The 24,648-nt window shown below is 36.9% G+C and overlaps 1 protein-coding gene across 2 annotated transcripts in view; it reads left to right on the plus strand.

Moving 5' to 3' along the window:
• The window catches only part of KCNH8 (potassium voltage-gated channel subfamily H member 8), a 186,787-nt gene that overhangs the window by 114,375 nt on the left and 47,764 nt on the right, over positions 1-24,648 (plus strand). For both annotated transcript variants that reach the window (XM_086741568.1, XM_086741569.1), the window contains one exon: positions 3,045-3,252. In XM_086741568.1, the coding sequence (XP_086597694.1) occupies positions 3,045-3,252 (208 nt within the window). The remainder of the gene's footprint in view (positions 1-3,044; positions 3,253-24,648) is intronic.

Consider the following 24,648-nt stretch of genomic DNA (forward strand, 5'->3'; position numbering starts at 1 on the left):
TTAAGCACTGATTATAATGTTGAATTTGCTACTTTCTGAGAAACTATTGGTGGTCATAGAGCAAGAGCATCATTTTTTGAGGAAAACCCACTAACCAAGAAGACAATAAGGATTAAAGATCCCTGCCACTAGTAATTTCTTAAAATGCATCATGTTTCTTTATTAATTCCTTTTCACTATAGGAAATGACTCTTCCAAGCGGAGAATTTCATCACTAGTTTGTAGCAACTTTCTTTCTCATTACTTCTCAGAACCATGGTATGATCGAGTTTGGGTTAGTTTTAGATAAAATTCTATCTCTGTCACTTTGACAGAAAAAGGTTAACCCAGCTAGTCTAAAATTATTAACTAAATGGAAAATTTAGATGGTTTCATATCTGTGGGCAAAGCAAAACTTACAAAGGCACAAGTATGACTGCTGATTCCTTATTTTCTCTTTCTATATTTGTGACATAGAAAAGAAAACTGCCTGATGGCATTTCAGGTCTTTCAATGACAGATTGGATACAATTGAAGAAAAGTATTTGGCATGACTAATAAGAAAATTCAGTGCAATTACATACGATTAATTACATCTGTGTTCAAATTTATGCAGAAATTATTTTGAAATGAGGCGGTCCTTCCTTAAAATGAAACATGTCTTCACATTAAAAAGAAAATTATGACATCTGATTTGCTGTTTTATATCGATCAGTGTACTGTAACTTAATAAAAATCATCAGAATTTAGTCACAAGTGATAACAGGCAGGCCACATTTGTAGCAGCCCTTTTGAAATTTCTGATTTGTAAGAATCTAATAAAAATAAATTAATCTCAGTTATCAGTATTTTGTTGTGATGTAGTAGAACATAGGCACACATGTAAAGACGAAGGCTCCAATGAGAAGGCCGTAGCATCTATACAATCATTATGTATACAGTCGTTATATATATATATGTTTATATATCACTACAACACCTTGAAGAGTCAGTCATAAACAGGGACCCCTTTACGTTAAGAGTGTAACAGAATCATGTTTGGTTCAAACAAGCTGATAAGAGAGAAAAAAAAGAAGACTTCAGGAAATGAATTGCCACAGAAAAAAAAAAGAGGCAGTTGGCATGACATTCAATTAGAATAATTATATTTTAATAATTATATTATTTTATTAATACAAACATGGCAATTATTTCAAATATTTTACAACATTCTACCCCAGATTTGCAGATATTCTTGTCCTTAAGGCTACAAACATACCTGATTTCACTGACTTATTGTAGATGATATAAAATTAATAAAAGATACACAAGAAAAGAAGAAAAGCCTTTGTAATTGTTTGTGTGCTCTACTGTCAGATCTTATTCCTGACAGCAGTAAGCTTCAAAGTATTTTAAATAAGTGCCATGTTTTGGTTGATTTTCTTTTTTCCCCTGCTATGTACTTGAGAAAAAAAAGGAAATGTGCTTCAGAAAAAAAAATGAAATAATGGGCAGTAAATACGATATGAAGAAGCTCATCAGAGAATTACTTACGTGTTATCAAAACTGTAGTAGCAAAAAAAAAGGAATGTTTGTGTATTTTTTATTTTCTTTTTACAGGTGTCCCACCTACTTAATTCCTGAGACTGGAATAAAATCAATGAATTGTTAAGTCTTAATGAATAAATCTAAAATACCCCACGTTACCGTTTTTGTCAGTCCACCTGGACCTAGTTGATAGTGAATGCACACCTATAAAATTAAGATTTCAGATTATTAGTTGTGGTAACAGAAACAGAAAGTTTTAGCTTCAGGTTATTCTGGATTAGCAAAAGCAAAAGGATATTGATCAAGCTGTGCTTTTAGACTTTCTTTTCAGAGAGCTCATTACTGTGCTCTCAGGAAGGCTGCGGGAAGACACGTCAAGTTTGATGTTGATGTTATTTTTCTTGCTGATGCATGTATCCTGTATCAGCCAGGTATTTAGTAGGCATTAATCCTAATGTGTCATTAATGAAGGGGGGAAAAAAAGCTTACTGTTAATGAAAACTATGCCTATTTAATCTTAAAAAAAAATTAAATTAAAAATATTTGGGATCCTAATCTACATATTGTTTGCTACCTCTACCCAACAGCTGAAACATAAGCCAAGTATATTCCATGCAAAACTGGAAGCTGTACACACTCTGGTGTGGATGTAGGTTGGAGGATGCTCTGGAGGGGATGGGGTCATCCAGAGACTGCTTGCTTTGTGCATTGCTGCACCTCCTCTAAGGCCAGAGCCTATATGCTTCATAAACTGATGTACACTTAAGGCATGAGCAGATTAGGTGCTGCTTTTGCCACATACACTTGAAAGGCAATAATATTTTAGGTAAAGAACTTAAGAAGTAGTATTAGAAGTTTTAATACAAGCTTTTTTGAACTCCAATTTAGTACAGAGCAGTAAAATGTGCCCAGGCCCCTGAACACAGGTTTAAATCTGAAGAACAAATCTGAACCTCCACTCACTTCTCTGCTTCCTTCTTCTGCAAAATATCTACTATATCTTATTGCCTCTTCCAGGCTTAATTATGAAGCTAGTTTCATCTCATATATGGTTAGGTTAGGCCTACTGTTTGGCTGTTAGCAGAAACTGAAAATCATCATGTGCTTGAAGGTGTTTATTTTGTGATTTCATATTGGAATCAAATGAACTTTGGGCAGTTTGACAATTATGTTTCTCTTCTAGAGCAGGGAATGATCTATTTTTGCACAAACACAAATTTTTAAGTTAAATCTGAAAGACTTTGCATGAAAACAAGACAAACTGAAAGATCTCCTAGTATTTCAAGTTTATTTTGTTTAAATCAGAAATAGTTAATATGTATGCACACTGCAAAAGTAAACACTGTTTCTTTAACCATCTTCTTTTCTATTCTTTGCTGTCTTAAGATTTAGTCTAAGCATAATATGCAGCTGTGTAGCTGAATGAAGAGTGGGCAAAAATTCATAGAGTTCTAGAAGACAGCTTCCTTTCATTGAAATGAGAACTGTGTGATAGAAGTTAACTGCTAGCAACTTATTTTCTCTCCCTGTTCTCCTAGGTTTCCCTTGTCCACCTCCTAAAAACAGTGAGGTTGCTACGCCTCTTGCGTCTCCTTCAGAAGTTGGATCGTTACTCCCAGCACAGCACAATTGTTCTCACGCTACTCATGTCCATGTTTGCCTTGCTTGCTCATTGGATGGCCTGCATTTGGTATGTCATAGGGAAAAGGGAGATGGAACAGAATAACCCCCTTACCTGGGACATAGGTAAGTTCTTCTTTCCTCCGTATACATATATATGTACACGTGTGCATATAAGCATATATATGTATGTAAATATATAAGACACAAGTATAAGTCATTCAATATTTCCTTTTTTGTTTGATCTTATACAATTTTTAGTGCTGTTTGTAAAGAAAAGGAAGAAATTAGTGCTCTGAATTTCCTATCTTTTTGAAAGTAGGATTAAAATGAAAATAAAATGGGAAAAGCAGAAAACAACTAGATTTTTAAGAATGATTCAATGTTTGGGAAATTGAGGATCTGGGTAGGAAAGGGCTAGATAGACTGCGTAGAAGAGTAGATTAGAAAGTTCATCCTGTTTTTGTAAATTAAGCAAATTCTTCAACAGAGACATTCCCTCGAGTGTGCTGATTATTCCTTACTATACATTGAAACAGATAGACCCTGAAATGCCTTCAAGTTAAAAACTCCCTTCGGAAATATCCCCTCCTGTCTAGCTGTTTTGCAGGCTTTGCTCTTTTGCACAGCAGACGAGATGTTTAGCAATGGAGAGATGGTTTTGGAATGCTCAATTTCGATCCAATGTTTCCATTCCAGCCTTCATTCTGATTTCATTGAGTGTACCAGAATGACTCTTTAGGTTTTAATGTTTTCCTTTTTTTTTTTGTTTAAATTTTATTATTATTTCTAATTGTTGTAGCCATGTGTGATGGTATAAAGAGGAAACAATATACCTTGTGTAGAAGCCTGGCATCACCAGGTACTTGTACACTGTTGAAGGTTTGTTACCTGCTAGTGCAACAGCTGATACTCCACATCTTCCCACACCGGTCATTCTGACTTTACTGTAAAGGTGCATTTCTTTTTCTTTTTCTTTTTCTCTCTTTCTCAGATGCCATATCAGTATCAAGCATCCCTTTTTCTCCCTTTTCTTTCTGGTTCCTTGTGTTCTATCTTTTTAATTCTACTTGTATTTACCTTTGGCCTAAATAGATTATGAGTTCACTGAAGCAGGAGACGAAGAAAGGCCAGCAATAAAATTAACTGGAAAGGAGAAGCCCTGCTAGTTTTCTTCATGCTATTAGAAACTAAAGACACAATTTAAAAGCCTATTAATAAGGTAGAACATGTAAGTCATCTGTGAGAGGAAAAGAATACACATATGTGTGTCTTTCATAAACAAAGACTATCTAATGGTGAGACAGTTTCCCAACAGAAAAAATATTTGATGGGGGTCATGATGCAAATACCTGTGACCAAAGGCTCAATGATGTGTGTTCAAACTACAGTTATGCCCTATTCTTATCTCCTTCAGTTTCTTTCTTCTCTCTTAACCCCATTATCATCTATCTAAACATAATCTAATAATGAGTCTGAAAGAAAAATGACAAATATGTTAAAGGTGCCTAACCTCAGATGAGGTGAGGATGCTGGGTCAGGAAGAGGAAAAGAGGAAAGAAAGTCCAATAAATACAGCTCTTGAGTTTGTCCATAAGTTACTGAAAGCTTTGTGGAGTCTTTTTATTCTCTTATTGGTTGTTTATTTCTCCTTCCCTTTGTAAACCAGGTCTGTGACCTGCTGCTGAACTTCTCATAGAGTGCAAACCTCTCAAAGAAAAGACTGCAGCTGTAGGGGAGAATATACAAAGAAAGCCCACTGTGCACAAATTGGCCAAATACTGCTAACAGAAAAACAAATCCAGATAATAATAATAATAAAAAGAAAAGTCTCTCTGGCAGGAAGTAGCTATGAAGACACATTGTCAGCTTATGTGGGCCACAAATGACAGCTGATTTCAAAGCATTCATTGCAGTCCCGATGATGAGGATGGGCTGCATCCTTGCTCCCTAGGTGAGGCTGCTGGCTGTGCTCCCCATGCAGACTGTCCATCTCCATTTTCCCTGAGACAAGGTTGCATTCAGGAAATTATCCTCATATCCCCTGGGGCTCTTGGCATTTATTGCTACAAAAACATTAACTTTCACCCCTCTGTTTCATCCTCTTTGGGCAATGGCAGTAATAAGCAAGTGTCCCAACAACCTCATTAGAACAAATCCCAGTTTATCTGGAACAGAATCACTTCACAGAAGTCCCATTTGCATCTCAGTGAAGAGTGTTGTATCTGGGTTATCACACACAGACCATCTTCTAGCAGGCGCCCTAGGCAGGAACTGCTCCTTAGCAGCCTCTTACCACTTGTTCCTCTGTACAAGAGACTTGATGACCTTCCTGGACAGCTGCAGGCAACGCACCTCCACTGTTGGATTGGCACACAGTGGTGTGTACACTTATGCTTTAGCCTTCTACCTGGTAAAACAGCTTTACTGTTGAGCTTACAGCCTGATTTGATTTTATTTTAGTTTTCTTCCAAAAGTGTGTTTTTGCTCTTTTGTCTAGAAAGCTGTTCTACCACCTTCATGGATAGTATGTAAAATATTTAGATGCTATAAAAGTAAAATAAAAATTATACTGCAATGACTCCTGCAAAGCTCTTACAGATATTAGTTTTATATTGGTTAGAATTACTATTTCTAAAGTTAAATATTTTATCACTTTGGGGATTTGTTTGGGGATTTTTTATTTGTTTGTTTGTTTTTTAAGGGAAACAGTTCTGAATTGTTGCAGTATTAGAAACTGATTTTAGATAAAAGAGCTCAGAAAACTGCAGATACCTGGCATGAAGCCATTATTTTGCAAAGACCATTTCAATGCTGATAAAATTTAAGATTTTGTTTCACATATATGAGCAGAAGAAAAAGATAAAGTAATTTCTTCAATCAGTGGAAATACTATTGCTCTTCACATGCAAACTACATGCTGATGAAACACAATGAAGTTAATTCTTGGCCCTCTATGTGCTGTAATTTTTGCTACTTTAGTGATACACAGCTGATTATATGCAGCTAACCTTTCTTTTCACCTTAAGAAAACTTCAAATGACCAGTCCTCCACACTTCACAGCATTCATATAGGCAATATATTGAGGGGAGAACAGTGGGTGTGATTTAAGGTATGAGTGATTAAGTAAAGCAAAATGAGATCTGGAGATCATAATAAATCACAAACAAATAATGCCCACAGGAGAAATCTTGCTTGGGGTATAATAAAGATAATGTTATCGTAAGACTCTGAGGATGTGCTGTTCTCCTGTATGAAGGCCTCAACTGGAAGTTTTTGTGTCATTTTGGACAGCATGTAAAGAGATTTCTTACTGCAGGTAAAGCAATAGAATGTGATGCTTAGTCTTGTATTTACAGGTTTTAATTTTAAAAATTTTAATTTTATTACATTAACATCAAAACTGGAGACTCAAGTTTCCACCAACAGATCTTATGCAGAGTTCATTACAGGCATTGGGAGGCTTTCCAATTGGCAGCATTGAAATATATGATGTAAAAATACAATTCCTATACTTTTTATTAAAGAAATATGTCTCCCTCTTGAAAAGTACACTTTTTATTCTTTACTGGAGTGTCTCAGGTGCAGTCCACCTGAAAAACTGATACCCTGGGCACAGATGCTGCTATGCATACAGCAGCTGAAATACAGGGACAGGTCTGTTCTAAGAAAGGAAACAGATGTCTGGAATGAGAAGAAGATTTCTTTGCTTTTTATGCTTGCTTCTATTTTTGAGGGGAGAGGCAGAGGGATAAAAAAGCTTTTAGCAACCTCCTTACTCCATTTAGTGCTTCCTCAGAAAGTCTGTGGCACAGATTTCAAGACCGAGGTTTCGCTAACACTTAAAGGAAAGATTTCAAAGCTGCAGTACTGTTAACATAACACTTTGGACCTTGCTGTGCCATCAGATATGCACCATAGCCCAGATCTCACAACATTGACTTTAGTGGGAGTAGCATTTGGTTCTGTATATCTATTTCTCTGGTTAATTTAAACAAATGAGTTGCTTAATTTGCATTTGGATTGGGGCAATGGGACTGATAAAGTTCTCCCTATGAAAATACCTAGAACTGAAAAGTATATTCGCTTTGTTCTTCCTTGGCCTTATCGTAAGCCTTTATTTTATCTTTTTGTCCTTATTCAGGCAACATTCTCATTGCAAACAATTTAAAAACATGGTTACATTCACAAATCTAGCCAGGTGGTTGCAAAATTAGAAAGATGTTGTGTCTGGGAATATGACGTGGTGGCATTGGGACATTTTTGAGTGTAGTGTAATGTTAAAATCTGGATCTCTTGCTTCGCTCTAGTGTTGCTATTTTAACAGATTACATGAGGTATTTGGAAGATATGCAGTATGGGCACTGTTTTCACGTGCTGGAAACCTTTACCTCAGCAAGTTCTCCCATCTCAAGAAACAGTTGTTCTGTGTGCAGCAGCTTGACTCTAACATCTGATAAAAATGTGACTCCTGGACTGGTCGTTCCCACCTGCCTGAGACAGTTGTACGCTCCTTGTCCTGCTTTTCCCTTCCAGCTTTTTCATATCCCTCTCTGTTACATTCCACCTTGTTCCCCTCATTTGTTCTCACTGGTGAAACAGATGTTTCCCTGAGACATGGCATGGTTTTCAGCCACCTGTAAAAATAAGATTAATTTTCCATTAGCTGACATGGAGTAGAGGCTAGACTGTGCTGAGATTTGTGGCTGATCCTACCCCTCTAATTCCATTGACTTCAATACATTGGCTGTCATTTCTATAGGTTTAACTAGTATCAAATTTAGGCATGGGTTCTTTATTTGCTGTCTGCTGTTTTGAATTAGTATATACCAAGCTATTCCCCTTCAAATTCTTATCAAATATGAGAAATGACTTTTCGATCTGTCTCTATGGGAAACAGATAATACTGGAAATGTTTCCTGTTGCTAAAGGCATTCATTCTGTGAGAACCATATGAGCTGTTGAAACTAGGCTGTCTTGAGTGTAGGGAGGAGATTAGGAGAAGGCCAAAAGTCAGGATGCTGGTTCCCTTAGATAGTCAAAGCTGTCAGGTATAATTTGTGTAATTGTCTCCAGAAAAATTCCTTCCTTCCACCTGAAATTCAGCTGCAACTTTTTATTAGTCCACTCACAATAACACTTACAGCATTCTGACTATGGAGGAGTTGTTCCCAAAGCAAAATTTAAAGAAAAAATAAAATAGCCTGTACTTTATAGAAAATAAAGTGTATGTGACATGCTTTAAAATCAAGTCTGTAAAGGGTATTCTTCAGCTATTTAAATCTTTTTTTTTTTTTCAATAGAATACCTCCACTCTCATCTCTGGTTTTTCCTCATTTTTCTATTAGTTTTGTAATTTACAGCACTTCTGAAAACAAGAACTAAATAATGACTGAACCACTGTACTTTCACATACTCTGCAATGTAAAACTTCCACACACACACTTTGTTTATCACACACTTGCAGCCAGAGCCTTTAAAGGGACCTGGATTCCTGGCTCCAGGTGAAGGATTTATACCCTGAATTAGCTCTCAGGGCAATTGGTGGCAGATTTAGGTCCGAAGCGGCTGAGTGAAACTAGTAGGAAAAGCTGAAAATAGAGCTCTACCTTTGGTCCCTTTCACTCAGGGTTTATTTGCCTCACTTCCAGCTGCAGGGAAGTTATAAGCCATTCTCACAGGTGCTGAAGGACATGTGTGTACCACGTAATTGAATTTAACATCAAAATCCCTCAAATAGCGTTGATGTAAGCTGGTAAATCTAGAATGGGTGAGTTTCCTGAAAGTTTACCTGTGTTTGCTCAGCGTTGCACCTGTGCTAGTGAGGATTGTCCCTTTCTGCAGCAGTTCATGCACTCCTCTGAGTTTGCACAAGCAGCTTGGGGTTGTCTCCATCTAGAGCACAGATGTGAAGTAGTTTGTCCTGGGGAAAAACAAAACAAGAAGCCACTGATTAGTTTTAGTCACAGAAGGAGTGAGAGGCATTGTTACCAAATTTCATTTTTCTTCAGCATGGAGTTCACGCACTGGAACTGAGCATCATATGGTATGGGTTACTTCATTCAGCGTTCTTTATAGGTAGCTGTCTTCCTTGACTCCTGGTTGTGTTTTTCCTTCCCAAACTGACGTGATTTCAACAGAGGAATGGCCAATGCCCGAGTCTCTCCCCAGAGTCTCCAGTGTTCAGGTGAAGCTAGAGATGAAGGCTTGGACTCTCCAAGGCTGAGAAGAACAGAGATCTGAAGTCTTTCATGTTTCTTTTTACCAGTAAGGTATTAAGTGAAATGATAATCCACATACTCTTTTGCAATGACATTTGCTAGAGCTATACAGTGGTGGGTGAGATAGGAAGAACAGTTTGCAACTACCTTCCTCACTGAGTCCTTCAGGGGATTTAGATACAGGAGCAAAGTGGCTGAAGGCTCCCCACTGGGTGCAGATAGGAGAGATGCTCTGAGTGTCTTAATCGTCCAGAGATGGTGGCATTTCTGGCCTGATGCAGAAGTTGGCTGATATGGACTATCCAAAATGTAGATGTCTAATGCCTTAGATGCAAACTTCAGGTTACACTCTTGAGCTTGGGTTCCTAAATTCTTTCCAAGTCGTTTGTGACTCCTCGGTAGATTCAATCTTATCAGAATTTCATAAGCCAGCATCAAGCTGGAATATCCATTAATATCATTGTCTTTTGCGTTTCAACAGCTTGAGAAATTTTAAGTGCTGGGAAGCTTTCTCGAAGCATGTGCTAAGAAACCTAAGACAGCCTTTGTCAGTTTGCTAGAGTAATTTTTCCAGGAATTCTGAAGCTGCAGATTTAAGCATATCCTTGACAATAGATACTTGTGGCATTGGTACATTTATTCAGGTTAGAATTCAGGCTATCTTCTTTTCAGAAGAAAGATCATTTTTAGGTATATGTGTCTGCTAGTTCTTCCTCCAATAATAATGTATGTTATGAACTAATACAAGTTTCTGGTGCTCTTGGACCCCACATAACCATGGCATAAGTAATAGTAGAAATCCTATTGGAAAAATCAGTGTCATTATGCTCATTTTTGGTCATTAATAATGTATAATTTGATAAAGCAATAATCAGTTAACTCGTGACTCTTAGTATTTTCATACTATATTAATCTTCGTAATGTATTGTAGAAGCAGGTATTCATGTATCGTGTCATTTTTGCAAAACAGTTTAATGACTTAAATGGCTAGGCACGAGAAAAGAGTTGGTATCAAAGCTGAGATAGAGGCTTAGTTTTTCTTTTTCTTAATTATGGAACAAAAAGTAATATAAAAAATGATGAGATTTTAAATGTGTAATTGTCAGTCTGCTTTTGAACCCTCTGAGACTCCTATTTTCAACATATTCTTAGCAACCTTGGCAACTGAGAACTTAATTTTTAAATGTTATGAAAGCTGAGATTTTTTGTGATCACAGATCTCCAGGTACTGCACCTGGCGGGTAGATCAGCTAACAAAAGACATGAGGTAAAAATTATAGTACTAAGGAATGACCAGGTTTTGGACCCAGATCATGTGAGTGCTCAATGCATACAGGTACACGTACCTACTTCTGGATTCCAGACCTACCTTCTGGAGTTTGAATCTGAACCTATGACAAAACAAGTTCTAGTAATTTCAACAAGTGTTCAGCTTACTAAGAGATAAAAGTAAGGAAGTACAACTGGGGTCTTGGGAAAGACTGCAGCTGGCATTCACTCTCATGCTGCCAGGCAGGCAGCAAAGTTCAGCCCAGCTCCCCAGCAGTCCCTGGTCCATTTTGATCACATCTGTCGTGCATGGGAACAACAGTTCAGTTTGTTTTGTTGCATTGATAGAACTAAGTGGATCCTCTTCACAGCCAGAAAGAGCATTTGTAAATTTCCAAGGCTCTTGGCCAAGAAAACTGTATCCTACTATAAAATATTGGTCTATTTACAGCTCTGAAAACACACATCCATCAGGTTAGAACTGACATGTGTAGATTTATGAATCCTTGCAGATGAGGAAAGAACTTCATGCTGACAAAACTGCACAGGACACCATTCACTAGGCATGATTGATTGTTCATTTCAATCTGTCATCTCTGTATCTTAATGTTTGATTTTAATCTCTCTGTCAGTCTGCTTTGTTAAGTTTTTGATTATCAGTTTTCTTATTTTTTTTTGTTATTGGTAATAACAAAACTGATTACTTTGGAACTATAGTCCTTTCTGATTTTTAAGAGACAACCTTTTAAAAAAGAATTAAAAAAAATACTGTTGTGTCATGCTGAGTGCTGACATCTTCAATTTAGTAAAATGAATTATAGTGTTGTGTTGACCTGTATTGAAGGTCCATTGTTGTATGGAATTTACACACCCATATATTCACCTTTCTATTTTGGATATCTGGGAAGGGGGAAGTGAAGTAATCTGTCTGAAAAATAATGGTTTATGCTTACCACTCTTTTGAAACATTTAGGGGCATCGGTATCTTAAAGACAGCCAACTAGTTTGAATTATTTCTTGCAGCACTTACATGAAATAATTAGCCCCCGGACTATCATACATGAATAATAAATATAAATAAACTACATGACCAGAATAAGACAATTACTTGGAAACTGTGAAACTTTTCAAAGCACCCATCTCACAAATAATTACAAGCTGCACTTGTTACATTATATATCCTTTGAAAAAGACAAGGAAATACCACAGTACTGAAGAACTTCACAGCGATGAAGTATTCTAAGGTAGCTAAAACAAATTTTAGACCTGAGGAGAATGCTTTACACTAGAATGCTTTTCAATATTTTCATTTTTTTTTAATTCTCTTGAGTTTTACCTCTCAGTAAAAGTAACTCTTTTATTGTACACGCAATGTATACATTTCCCATGAATTAGTGTTTGAGGTACATGATTTCCAGCCTTGTAAGAACTAAAATAGATAAATTCATTAAAATCATTAATAAATTGTAATGAATAAGTGTACTTGTTTCAAAATAACTATGAAATATTTATTTAAAGTCTGCTGGATACCTTACCTGAATGGTTAAAAAAAATCTGATGTAGAATAATACATATATGAGGCCAAATTTGGAGAAGCTTATGGTGAAAAATTTTTATGAAAGAAAACTTTTTCTTTTACACAATTGGGTTACACTTTTGAATAAGTGTAATTGGGGAGGGAAAGTTCATGTAGATTTGAAGAGGAAATCCCATTTGCAGATAATCATAGTTAAGCAAAATTTTTAGTACAATATGAGCAGAGGCACCTAGTTTTTCACTCGTTCATCAGTTTGTTAGAATAGACACAGAGAAATTTATGGTAAAAGCATACAGTTACAAATGAAGGTCTCATAAAGGCTTATATGAAAACCTGGCCCTACTTTTCCACTTGCTTTGTATGGAAAACATACTTTCTAGAAAAGTTTTCCTTTATTAACATCCCTCCTTTCAGATCTGTGTATATCAGACCTTGTCACAATTTAAAACATAAATTTAAATTTTAAAATATCCATAGAAATTAATTTTGTGGATATCCTTCCATTTTACATTTGAAACACAAAGCACTATTTTTGTGGTGGAGCTGTGCCAAACCAAAGTGCTGTTTGTTGATCTGAACTGAATTATTTCCCTTGTGTTTAGTTTAACATTAATTTGTATCTCAGCTGCTCTGGGCCTTAGTAGGCTTTATTCTGCCATTCTTCCCTGCTGTTCTTTTCTACAGGCTCAGTTCCTTGATTAAACTGTATTTTCCTTTAAACACCGTACTTTGCCTTCTGACTGAACCGTTTTAGCAATCACAAAATATCCCAGGACTGAGATACCCCACTGAATTTGCAGCCCAGAAAAAAATAAGGATGAAAGTACCTTATTCAAGGGAGTGTGAGGTTTTTCTGTAATTATTAATACATTTCCAAAATTTTGTACCTAGGATTAAAATTTTGGACAATTTTTAAGTGAGAAGTAAAAATCTGGTGTGTGGATGAAGTCTCTGAGATTTGACAAATTAAAAGTGTCCTGCTGCACCTAACAGCAGATTATATACTTATTGTTCATTAATTCCACAAAGAAGTTTTTAACTCTGTGGAAAACCTATCTCTGGATGAATTTCTGCAAATTTAGTAGAAATTCTCAGTGCCACACATTAGGGGGAAATCTGTTCAAGGTACACCCCGTAAGAGGGAATAGTCCCAAGAGCCAAAATATTTCTGTAACAGAAGTACCATAGTGTATAATTTACTGAAAGTTGCAAATATTGCATGTAAAAACCTTGCTCAGTCTATTAGAAATTACATCAGACTCCTTAACCCTTAACTGCTATACTTTGAATCATAGAAATGTTGGCTGGAGAGAACCTCTGAAGTTTATTTACTCCAGTCAGCTAGCTGAGGCATGGCTATTACCAGCACCATATTGCATGAAAAATGGCTTACTCCATCCAAGTCATCCATCTCTTTGGGCAGCTTGCTCTAGAGTTACACTACGCTCCTTGGAGAGCTTTGTGCCAGTTTGCTAAAACATTAATGTGTATTACACATTGGTATAATAGGATGTTTTGTTAGGATTTCTCAAATTTCTGCTTCTGGTTTCAAAGCTCACGGCTTGGCTGTTCAAATAACAATGTCTCAATCCAGTTAAAACTCACAAAGCCTTTGCTATATGTTTTGAAATCTTTTCAGCAGCTGCTTCAATATTTGCTTGAATATTTGATTGAACTGCCTCTTTCAGCCCCATCACATAGGTAGCAATGCCAGGCTGTTAGAATGCCATATTGCATTCTATAGGCAAGCTTTTCTTTTCTTCCATAGCACAAGCATGTATTACATTTTTAATCTAGAAATATCCTTTGTATATATTCTTACTTTCTATTTATTCATCCTTTTTCCTGCCCTTTAACAGAACAGGTGCTTGAAAAAGAAGGTTTTTTTTGCTACCAGAATAGAAAATCACTTCCATATAAAAATGAAGAAATTATTCAAGACTCTTTTCTTTCCAGAATTTCTCCCATTTTCACATACCTTGGTACATATTCATGCTTCTTTTGCACTATCAGATGACAGTACTTGAAGTTAACTAGTAACTACTTTCAGTAAAATAAATTTATATGGAGTTGTGAGAGTATGTCGTAGCATTCTACTTTTTATAAAGTTTTACACAAGCCAGATTCTGTAAAAATAATTATATCTAATTATTCTGAACCATTTTTCATTGTCAGATCTAAGATAGCTATAGATAAAAATGCTAATGCACGGGATTTCCTTGTGTCATGGTCTTCAAAAAGACCTGTCAGGTTTGCAGACAGAGATGTTTTATTTCAGAACTCCTCTAACTTTAAACACGTAGTGTGCTTTGCCATTAAGACACTAGCTTTTTTCTTTACTTTTTGTTCCTGTATTACATCAAGCCTTCATTACATAGCAAATTCTTGATTTGCTAAGAGATAATCTGAAGTAAAATAGCCTCTGTTGTTGATTTTTCCCTCACAAAAGCCAAATATGTTTGGATATCAACTTACTTGACTCAACACATAGAAAAAATCATGTTGAGAAATGTTACTTAGGTTGTAGATTCAAGGATTAGAATGTTAAGCAAGGCAAGAGCGAATGAAGTGTTAATACTGTTTCTTGTATGGCTGCCTGGTTGAGGCAGCGTCCTGGTCTGGAAAGCAACACAGTAGCTCCTTAAGGCAAGAATGCAGAGGAGAAGACTGAGACGATACTGAGAAACCTATGGAGCAAGCAAGGAGAGGATTGCAGTGAGGGTTAGCAGACTTAGCTGTTATCTAACTAGCATGGATGTTATTAGTATAGAAGACAAGGAGAAATGGATGTCATGTAGACTGCAACTGCCTATACTGACCTGAACTGAACTTCATACTGTCATGTCATCCCCTACATGATTATGCAGGCTAGGCAGACGAAAACTGGCAAGGTTTTGTTGCAATTCTGCAATTACCCTTTCCTTTGTAATGAGACACGCTAAAGGAAACAGCTTCTGTGCGGAGGCATCTGCCCCTGTTTTACCAAGTTGAGAGGCTGCATTTGAACATGTAGAAACTGCTGAAAATTGTCTTGATTGCTGGAGTGGGGGAGATGGCAGGAGTGGGGAAGGTACTGACTGTCAGGGACCATCTATTGCATTACTCAGCTTTGAGAAGCACAGAGGACTCTTACAGAGGAACCAAGAAGTAAACAGCCCCACTCTCATGGATCGCTGATGGTTAAACAGGCAATATGAAAGTATGTGTAGCATATGTCCCTACTTTTATTAAAAATATAATCCTCAATATTTTACAGTTGCAAATAAATAGTACTTTTTTAACAGATATTTTAAGGCATTGATTACCACTGTTATCGCACCCAGGAGAATCTATTTGCAGGATTGTTGATATACTCACTGTTAGGACCAAGAAATTGTCATGTAAATAAAGGACTGAAAGATTTTAGATTGAGTTTCTTTGATGGTAAGACCTGAGCAGGTGAGAACACAGGGGAGAGGTGAGATTAGTTTACCAACTAGAATTTAGGTAATTAGATTATGTCACATTGTATACATACAGATCCAAAATTTTGCTAGCAACCTTATAATTGACATTCTTCATGGTTTTGTTTTATGGGTTATTTTTGCATATTTTGATAATAAAGGTCTCATTTTAATGTAATATGTAATATGGAGGAGGGTACTTATTTCTTAAAAAAGATAGGAATGTATCACCTGTAGTAGCTCAAACCCTTTTTGTCATTATTTGGACTCCAAACACATAAAACTGCAAAACAGGTTTCTAACACTTCAGCTGACAGCATTAAAAAAAAAGTCATTACCATTAATTTTATTGCAGTGGCACCTGGGATCCTAGTTACGGGTCAAGACCCCCTTGTCTTCATTGCTGAATTAACACAGGATAAAAAAGGCTGCTCTTACCCAAAAGGGTATTACACTCTAAATATAAGAAAAGCTCTAGCAGATGGGTACAGACTGATGGAGCACAGGGAAGCAAAGAGGGCACAGATAGACATGCTCTTTGCACTGAATAGACTCGAAGCACCAATGTTTCTAATTCCAAGCTTAGCTGCAAGGCATTTGGTCGCCTGGAAAAGGACAGTAAGAGCCAGTTTGCCTAGGGAGCAGTAATGTTAAATGCTGAGAATCTTCATGAAGTGACAGTGCGACCGTCTCCTTTAAGGAGATGATTTGCAAATGATTTATGTATTTCTAATGACATAGTTGCAATTTTATTTCTTACATTAGCTATATGTTTAGTCTTGTATGTTTTACTTGTAATATAAAAATTAAATTAACATTATATGATATTACAAAAAAAAAAAAAAGCAGTTAATTTACTTATGTTATAAATTTCTTTTAGTTTAAGAACCCTAAAAAAAAATCTTAGCTTTTTTTTTTGGGGGGGGGGGGAATAAACCAAGAAAATTTTTTAAAGAATTAAAAATCGGAAGGTATTTGTCTTCACTGCAAATAAACTAATGGCATTAGAGCTGTTTATAAACTCTTTCTAGTGAAAAGAAAAAAAATAATTAAAAGAATTGCCTATACATAGTACTTTGTATGTATTCACTGCCATAGTCATGGAAATTTATTGAAAATATCACAATCCCATCCTTTCAACAAAGTGGGGAAGAGAAAAAATACTGCTGACTTGCAAAAGCAAGAAGGATTTAAATCTCCCAAGTATCCAAATATAGCCATCTGACAAATTACTGTTGAGAAGACCTGTACAAGCTTACCACAGAGAAGAAGAGTTTCCACTACATTTCTTTTCTAAATTTACTTATTCCTTGATAAATGAGACTGAAGGAATTTCTGACCTAATTCTGCAGAAGTGTAGGTGCACTTACCATGTACACTGGAGCTTCTGTGCAACAGTAAGTATAAATGTTTCGAGAAATATCATAAAACATTAAGATGAATGTGTTCCTTGCAGATCTGCTGAGTTAGCTTGTAAAACTCGTATATGTAGCTCTTTTATGTAATATAGTCAGGTCTCTACCTTGGAATAAACGTGTCTCTACTGTAAGAGAAATCTTTATTGTGTCATACTATGAGACTATTGCAACGGTATATTGGAGGCTTCCACATCAATATGAACAAAAGAGCTGTGCAGCTGTCTGATTTGTTTAGACATCTACAGAATACCAGTTGCGTGTCACAGAGATGCAGACTTATGTGGCAGCAAGGCAGTAACACAGTGTAGAAGTGAGAGGGATGAGCCACCCAAAGCCTACCCAGTCAGCTTGCCCAATCTCAGCCATCCAGTTCCCATTCCATATGGCAAATGGTCCTGGAGGAAATGTCTTCCAGTAATAACCTCTATGGTCATGCAGAACACCAGCTAGTTTCTTGGAAACTGTCTTGGAGCTCCACTCAGAGGAACATGTCTCCCCTCATACGACTTCCTTCTTTCCTCTCTCGTGAGGATATACTGTAGTTGTAGGCATAAAATAATTTATCTGGAAAGAGAGCTTTTTGCCACATGGTGAAGAAGAAATGTAAGTAGCTGATGCACATTAGCTATCTACTATTTTAAGAAATATTTGGGGCTCTGACTGTGAAACTTTGTTTGGGCTGGTCCTTGGAGATTTGTCGAGCCCAATAGAAGAAAAAGTAAAAGAGCAAAACCTTACTTTGCAGAGAAAAGAAGATGGGACTTCATATAGAAATGTTAATGTTTAATGCATGAACATAGGTACTGGCTAGAAACTGGGGCTTGAAACATGTGAAGCTGTTGGTAATTCATGTACACTCTGTTTTGTGGAGCCTTTATGTAGCATTTTGCATTAGGTGGAAGAGCTGCAGAACTCCACCTTGTTCTTACTTGTAACTAACCAAATAGTTTTTTAAAGTTACCTTTCCAACATTGTTTTCTAATAAAATGCTAGCATTACAAGTAATTAATATCAGGCCTATTGCTCTACCACCTACAATCCATGAACATGCCCAGAAGTGATCAAGCAGAGAGATTCTGAAATTGCATTATAATCCATGTACCTATGGTGCCTTCACTGGGGTGGGTTACAAGATTCTCATAGGATAAAAAATATCTCTTCTTGCACTTATTGCCTTGCAAAATGAAATTATAAATTATTTAACAGACCACACCTTGCTGATGACAAGAAATTAAATGCTCCTCGTAAAGGAATTATTTTTCAGTCTCTCCAAGGGGGCATCAATTTTACCACAAGAATACACAAATTTTACTTTCTTATTCTAAGCAGAGATACTTGCAATTTAGAGTTTAGTTTTTCCAGATAATTAAAGCTTAATTGTCAGGTTTTCAGCACTTACGTGGCCTCAGCTGTGTTTTTGTTATTATCAGCAACATTACAATTAGATCTTAGATTTTTTTTCTTTTTTTTAATGTCTTGATTGAGCACCTTTTCTTCCTGAAACTATTTAGTTCATTGAATACTTATTGTGCCATGAAAACTTCATTTTTAGTGAGCACAATGGGTCAATATCTTGTTATGACTTTACCGAGTTACATGAGTTAAAGCTCTACAAACTGTAATTACTTTTATGATAGCTTCTAAGTATATAGTCAATTAGAAACACAACAGCCAATTTATTTACAAAGGATATTAGTCAGCCTTACAAAAGAATTACACAGGATGTCATCTTTCAAATTAAATTAATTTTTGATAGACCACTCAAATGCGAAGCTTGTATCTAAAAATGTTCTAACCAAAGGGAGTATGTGTTTAGTTTGGAAAACTCCATGGGTTTTAAGAGTCTTTAAAACATCTGTCTCACTGTATGTCTCTAGTTAAAAACTTTCCCTAACGATTTAGGGAAAGACACAATTTCCTCTAGATCAGTGTCCAAGAAGAACACTGATCAATGTATCTGCAAAGGGTCGTCATTTAAGGCTGGCATTCAAAAGGAACCAGATATGAAGGTAACTATTTCACCTATGTGCCTTTGCCTGTAGAGGCTGGTGTATTCTGAGTGTGCAAGCCTCGTGGAGCAGCAGGACAAACACAGATCTTCAGTTTTTATCTTAGTTTTTCTTTTCTGATGGCACTATGTTTAAGTTCAAACTTTCTTTGAATGGTGTTAGAAATACTCAAAAATCAGTGGTAGAATTCCCAAGGACTGGCAGAGGATTACAATTTCATGTGATATATGTTCAAATCTTGATTTATTTTTTCATTTGATCCATAATAAAGAAATTAATTAGATGCAAAGATATGGCCCAGATCTCAGTATTATTAGGAGCATGTTTGTGCCTTGGATTTTGTGTCATGCCCAACTCTTACTTCATTTCTTAATTTGAGAAGAGATGTAATAAATTCTATCCAATGATAGATAAATGGAAGTTAAATGGCGTTTTTATTGAATCTATTCATTCCTAATGTCCACTTAGCTTCTAGTATGACAACAATCCTAAAATTTGCTGCTCATGAATCCTCATGTATAATTTTGGAATTCTCATCAAGGTTTGTTTCTGAGAAGGGCATGGTTTTGAAACTCTCAAGTGCTTTTCATTTTAAAGTATTACATTTCTTGTCATTGTCATTGTTTGCAAGGTCCTCAAGATATGCTGTTGATGATTTCACATGTAGGTTTGAATGACATATGTAGCACTTACATGAATGAAGGTTTTATTTTGGTTTATGCATTAGGCTTTAAAGAGATGAACATCTCAGATCTGAAGCATGAAATCTTCTTATAAAATTTGTCCTCTCCTCTCTGAAGATTTTAGCTACTTAATATAAAGAGGCATAGTGTACTTGGTAGAAAAGGGGTCATTTTTTTCCTCCTTGATTACATATTAAAGAAAATTTTTTGTGGGTTTTATTGTCTGTAATGGGAATGTTCAGCAAGCAAAAGTGTATAAACTTTTATATATGTCTGAAGAAAATGTTCTAGAGTTTCCACCATGGCAATATCCACCTGCCTTATTTCTGTTGGCACTTAAAAGTCCACTGAGCCCAGAGGTTAGGTATAATCTGCTTATACAAGGTTAATATAGTTAACTCTTCATTATCTGGATAAACTGCTGCAATGAATGCACCAGAAAGGTGCTGAGGATTATGACCCAGACAAAGAAAACTGTGGGAAAATATTAAAATAGACATAAATTAGATTTAAAAATGCACAGTTAGGGTGTCACAAAAGAAAAGAGAAAGGTGATGCTATGAACTGTGGATAGATACCTCTGATGTGAATTGATCTGAAGCGCTAATCCCATATTTGCTGCATGCATAGCAGCTCCCAGGCAGCATACCTGATGCCTGGGCTCTGGTCCCAGGGTCACAGAGGGCAGTCTTGAGTGGCTTTGTGTGCCCCAACCACAAGCACTCCAGCCACAGGCAGTTGAGTTAAAACTGTGTTTCATATAGTCCAAGTGAAATCTATTTCTTTTCTATGTCATGTCAAGAACTTCCCTCCACAAAATTTGACTATGTAGATTTGCCTGCAGTAGATGTTCCTCTAGTTCTGTCACACTATCAGCCTCATTCGTTCACCCATACCCGTATTATGTGTCTTTCTAGTTTAAGAAAAAAAAATTATAATTAAATCTATCATAATAAAGAAAATATTCTGTTAAGGACTGTATTTTACAATGCAAAAATGGGGAAACATATTTTTAGAATAAATTATTTTGGAAATTATTTTAATATTTTTAAAGTCCTGATTGGGACCAGACTACGCAGTCTCTCTTTCACTCCCCCTACCCTCTGAAAGAATAGGGAGAGATGATAACGTCAGAAAAAAGGTTCGAGGTTTGAGACAAGGACAGGGAGAAATCCTTAAAGTTACTGTTATGGGCAAAACAGACTCGACTTGGGGAAAACTATTTGTTTATTATTAAAATCAAAGCAGAATATTGAGAAAGAGAACAAGATAACTTCCCCTCATCTCTCCCTCTTCCTGGGCTTAACATTATCTCTACCTCCTTCCTCCCCTGAGCAGCACAACGGGGAATAGGGAATGGGGGTTACGGTCAGTTCATCACTTGTCACTTTCCGCTGCTCTTTCTTCCTTGGGGGAAGAACTCCTCACATTCCTCCCCTGCTCCATCATGGGGTCCCTCCCATGGGCTGCAGTCCTTCGTGAAACTGCTCCGGCGTGGGTCATCTCTTCCACAGGGTGCAGTCCCTCCAGAACGGCTGCCCCAGCAGGACCTCCACAGGCCACAGCCTCCTTCAGGCATCCACCTCCCCCGGTGTGGGGTCCTTCACAGGCTGCAGGTGAATCTCTGCTCCTCTGTGGGCCTCCATGGGCTGCAGGGGAACAACCTGCTCCACCATGGTTGTCACCACAGGCTGCAGGGGAATCTTGGCCAGGAGCCGCATTACTCCTCCCCCTCCTTCTTCACTGACCTTGGTGTCTGCAGCCATTCCTCTCACAAGAAAAATTCTTCACAATCGACAGGCAAACGACTCTAAGGTTCTCTTCACATCTCATCTCCTCTCCACTTCTTGAAGCTGGGCCAGGCTGAATTGGGCCCAGTCAGCCACCCGGCAGGAGGCCAGAGGGTGAGGGCCGCAAGGTCCACAAGGTTCATGCCTCCCCCTCTCTGCTGCCGCTCCAGCTTCTTTACATCTTCTCTTCTTCTTTTTTTCTGTTTTTTTTTTTCCTCTTCTTAAATACGTTATCGCAGAGGTGTTATCAGGGAACATTCTGCTACCAATTGGCTGGGCCTTGGCCAGCAGCGGGTCCGCCCTAGGCCCGGCTGGGTCCACTAGACAAAGGCAAACAACTTCTAGAAGCTTCTTACAGAAGCTGCCACCGTAGCCTCCCCTCACTAAATAAAATAATGACACAGAGTTTCAGTGCTTCAGCAAAATGTTAATGTCTTTCCTTTACCATATTTGTTTTCTTTCTCATTTTAGGTGTCTACTGTTTGCAGGAAAGTGTGCTAGCAAAGACCAAGGAGAGTAGATTAATGCTAACAGTTCCTCATTGTCATGCGGCCACTATGCTTATGTCTGTTGTACTAATATTGAAGTCTTTCTAGTCTAAATTTCATGCACTGCCACTTAACTTTTATTTATTTTGAATGCCAGCTAATTCTCTTATCCTAATATAGCCTCTAGGCCAGAGCTGTTCCTTTGTAGCCTGTACTTGATGACACATCATATGGATGCACCCCAGGTTTCCTCTTACTCATAAAATATTAATTTATTATCTTTGTTTTGAAAAGAGCATAAGCTTATGCCCTATAGTTTACTAATTGTGCACATTGGGCACAAATGATTGAGCTGCATTTTCACAGTCCTAGAACTTGCAGCTGTATGATACCTTCAGCACTCTGGGTTTTTCTATTTTTAGTACATATTTTTTTAATCGCTGTGAAAGAAAAGCCTGGTTCATGTTTTCCTTGTGACCTGGTGCAATAAGGCCTGCCACATTTACAGTTCCCCAGAAGCAGCAGCTGAAAGTATGATTGCTTCTGTCATCTCAGGGGGTCTTTAATCCTTAAAACATCTGCTCTTGTACCTGGGAGCCTCTCTTAACATGACAGACAAAATTCTATCATAGCTCAAACCTGTAAAAAAATGATCAGGTTTTGTGATAATGAAAAGATAACAGTGATGTTTCATAGGATTAAGTAGTAGGAATGGTGCTGTTTAGTGTATTCATAGTCTGGGGAGGGGGGGGAAGGAAATATTTTAGCAAGAAAAAATTGCAGATGTCAAAAACATTTTCGCTAGACAGGGATAAAAAAGGATCTTGAGAAGAACTTGCATACCTTAAATGAGTAATCACCATATGAATAGTGCCAATGATGATTCAATAATGATTATTATATGCAGAGTCATGTACACTAGAAGAAGTGAAATTGTTTGGTCTTCTTATATACCTCTAGATTTTGAATGCATATATCAGTCAGAAACAACTAGAGAGTAAGTGTGGAAAATTCTTTGGAAGCAATCTTAAGAGGAAAGCTAATGTTTTAATGTCTGATGAACGAAAATTGGGGTTTGATAAGATAGAATATAATCATTATACTGTTATATAAAATGATAGTATCATCTTATTTAAATAGATAACATTAATTCTAGTGTCTCCTCAAATGATCTTAACTGTGACATAAAGAAGTACATTCTGAAGAAGAAACATGGACAGTTGATGGAAGTGATTCAGACATGTAAAATCTATCTCACAGTGAACGTAATCACAAATGCTTTTACCTATAAAGAAGGGAATTTGCTTACTTGCTCTATCTCAGCAACTGTCTTGCCCTAAGGCTTATTTTTAAAGGTTACTATTTCAAGGAAATAGAGTGAAAATATAGGCTAAAAATCTTTACTTCACTGAGATCAGTGGGATCTTTGCAACAGTCTTCACCCATTTGAAATTGAAATGTAAGATGATCTTTTGCAGATCTGAGTGTGCAGCTATGTAATGAAGGGATGATGTGATTTCCCACGCAAATCTACAGCTCCTCACTGCCTGATTCTAGATCTGAAATGAGGAGCTATCAGCAGTGACCAGGGACTGCTGCAGTGGGAGCTATCATCACAGCTTTCAGGGCACATGGTGATTTTCATCTGAAAATGCGTTCTAGTGATGAAGAATCTAATATCTCTTGCATAGTTTTATCTTTTCTTTAATGACCCTAAATTGTTCACTGCAACACACATCAGTAGGCACAAAGCACACAGACTTTTGTATTAAAGGTTATAATGTATTTGTATCAGAAAGTTGTATGTGCTCCAGTTCAGGACATTTTTTTTATTATTGTTTTTCACTGTTTGGTGATCTATTTTATAGAATCATAGAATGGTTGATGCAGCTTAGAACACAGTTGGCTTTCTTTTACACTTTTTGTCTTTTGTTCTCCAGTATTTCTAGGTTTTATTTGGTTTTGGATGGGTTTGTATCGCCTGCTGTTTTATAAGTTAGAGTTCTGGGTTTTTGAAAAGTATAAAGAAGATGTTATCTAATAAAGCCATTGCCAACATTGTGTTTTCATTTAGAGCTCCAGAGCTTTTCAGTTGAGCCAGAAAAACATAACTCAGTCTGAAACATAGCCCTTTAAATATAACCCACACTTAACAGTATCTGTTAGTTCACCCCAGCATTACTCATTACATATTCTTCTTCCCTATTATCAGCATAACATTGCTTGCTCTCTTTGCTTGCTAGCATGAAAGAGCCAAGTATGGTTTGGCCCTAAATTAAATTTGAATACTCTTTAAACACAAAAAGGTGACAATGCAAGAGTAGATAGGCTTAGGCTTTTCTACCTTAGCATTGGCCCTAGGAATACTTAAAGTTCCTGAGTTTGATATGGAACCACAGCTGAGAGAGAAGGTGGGCCTTTATCTCACCCTTTCTCTTCTAATATCTTCACCACTGGTCTACTGAGGAACTGTTCCCGATTTCAGGCATTCAGGGATGCTCTAAGAGATGTTCCTCATCCATACTTCTTTGAATTTCCTCATACAGTAGTCTAGAACAAACTCAAGAGTTTTGGTCTACTTTTTAACTGGAAAAATTGTGTGTCTGTCTTGTAGAATAAATGCCGTACATAATTAATGCATTAGAAAATGCAACAATCTTCTA

This window comes from Chlamydotis macqueenii, chromosome 2 (assembly GCF_036417535.1).
Source record: "Chlamydotis macqueenii isolate bChlMac1 chromosome 2, bChlMac1.mat, whole genome shotgun sequence".
In the NCBI taxonomy this organism is placed as follows: Eukaryota; Metazoa; Chordata; class Aves; order Otidiformes; family Otididae; genus Chlamydotis; species Chlamydotis macqueenii.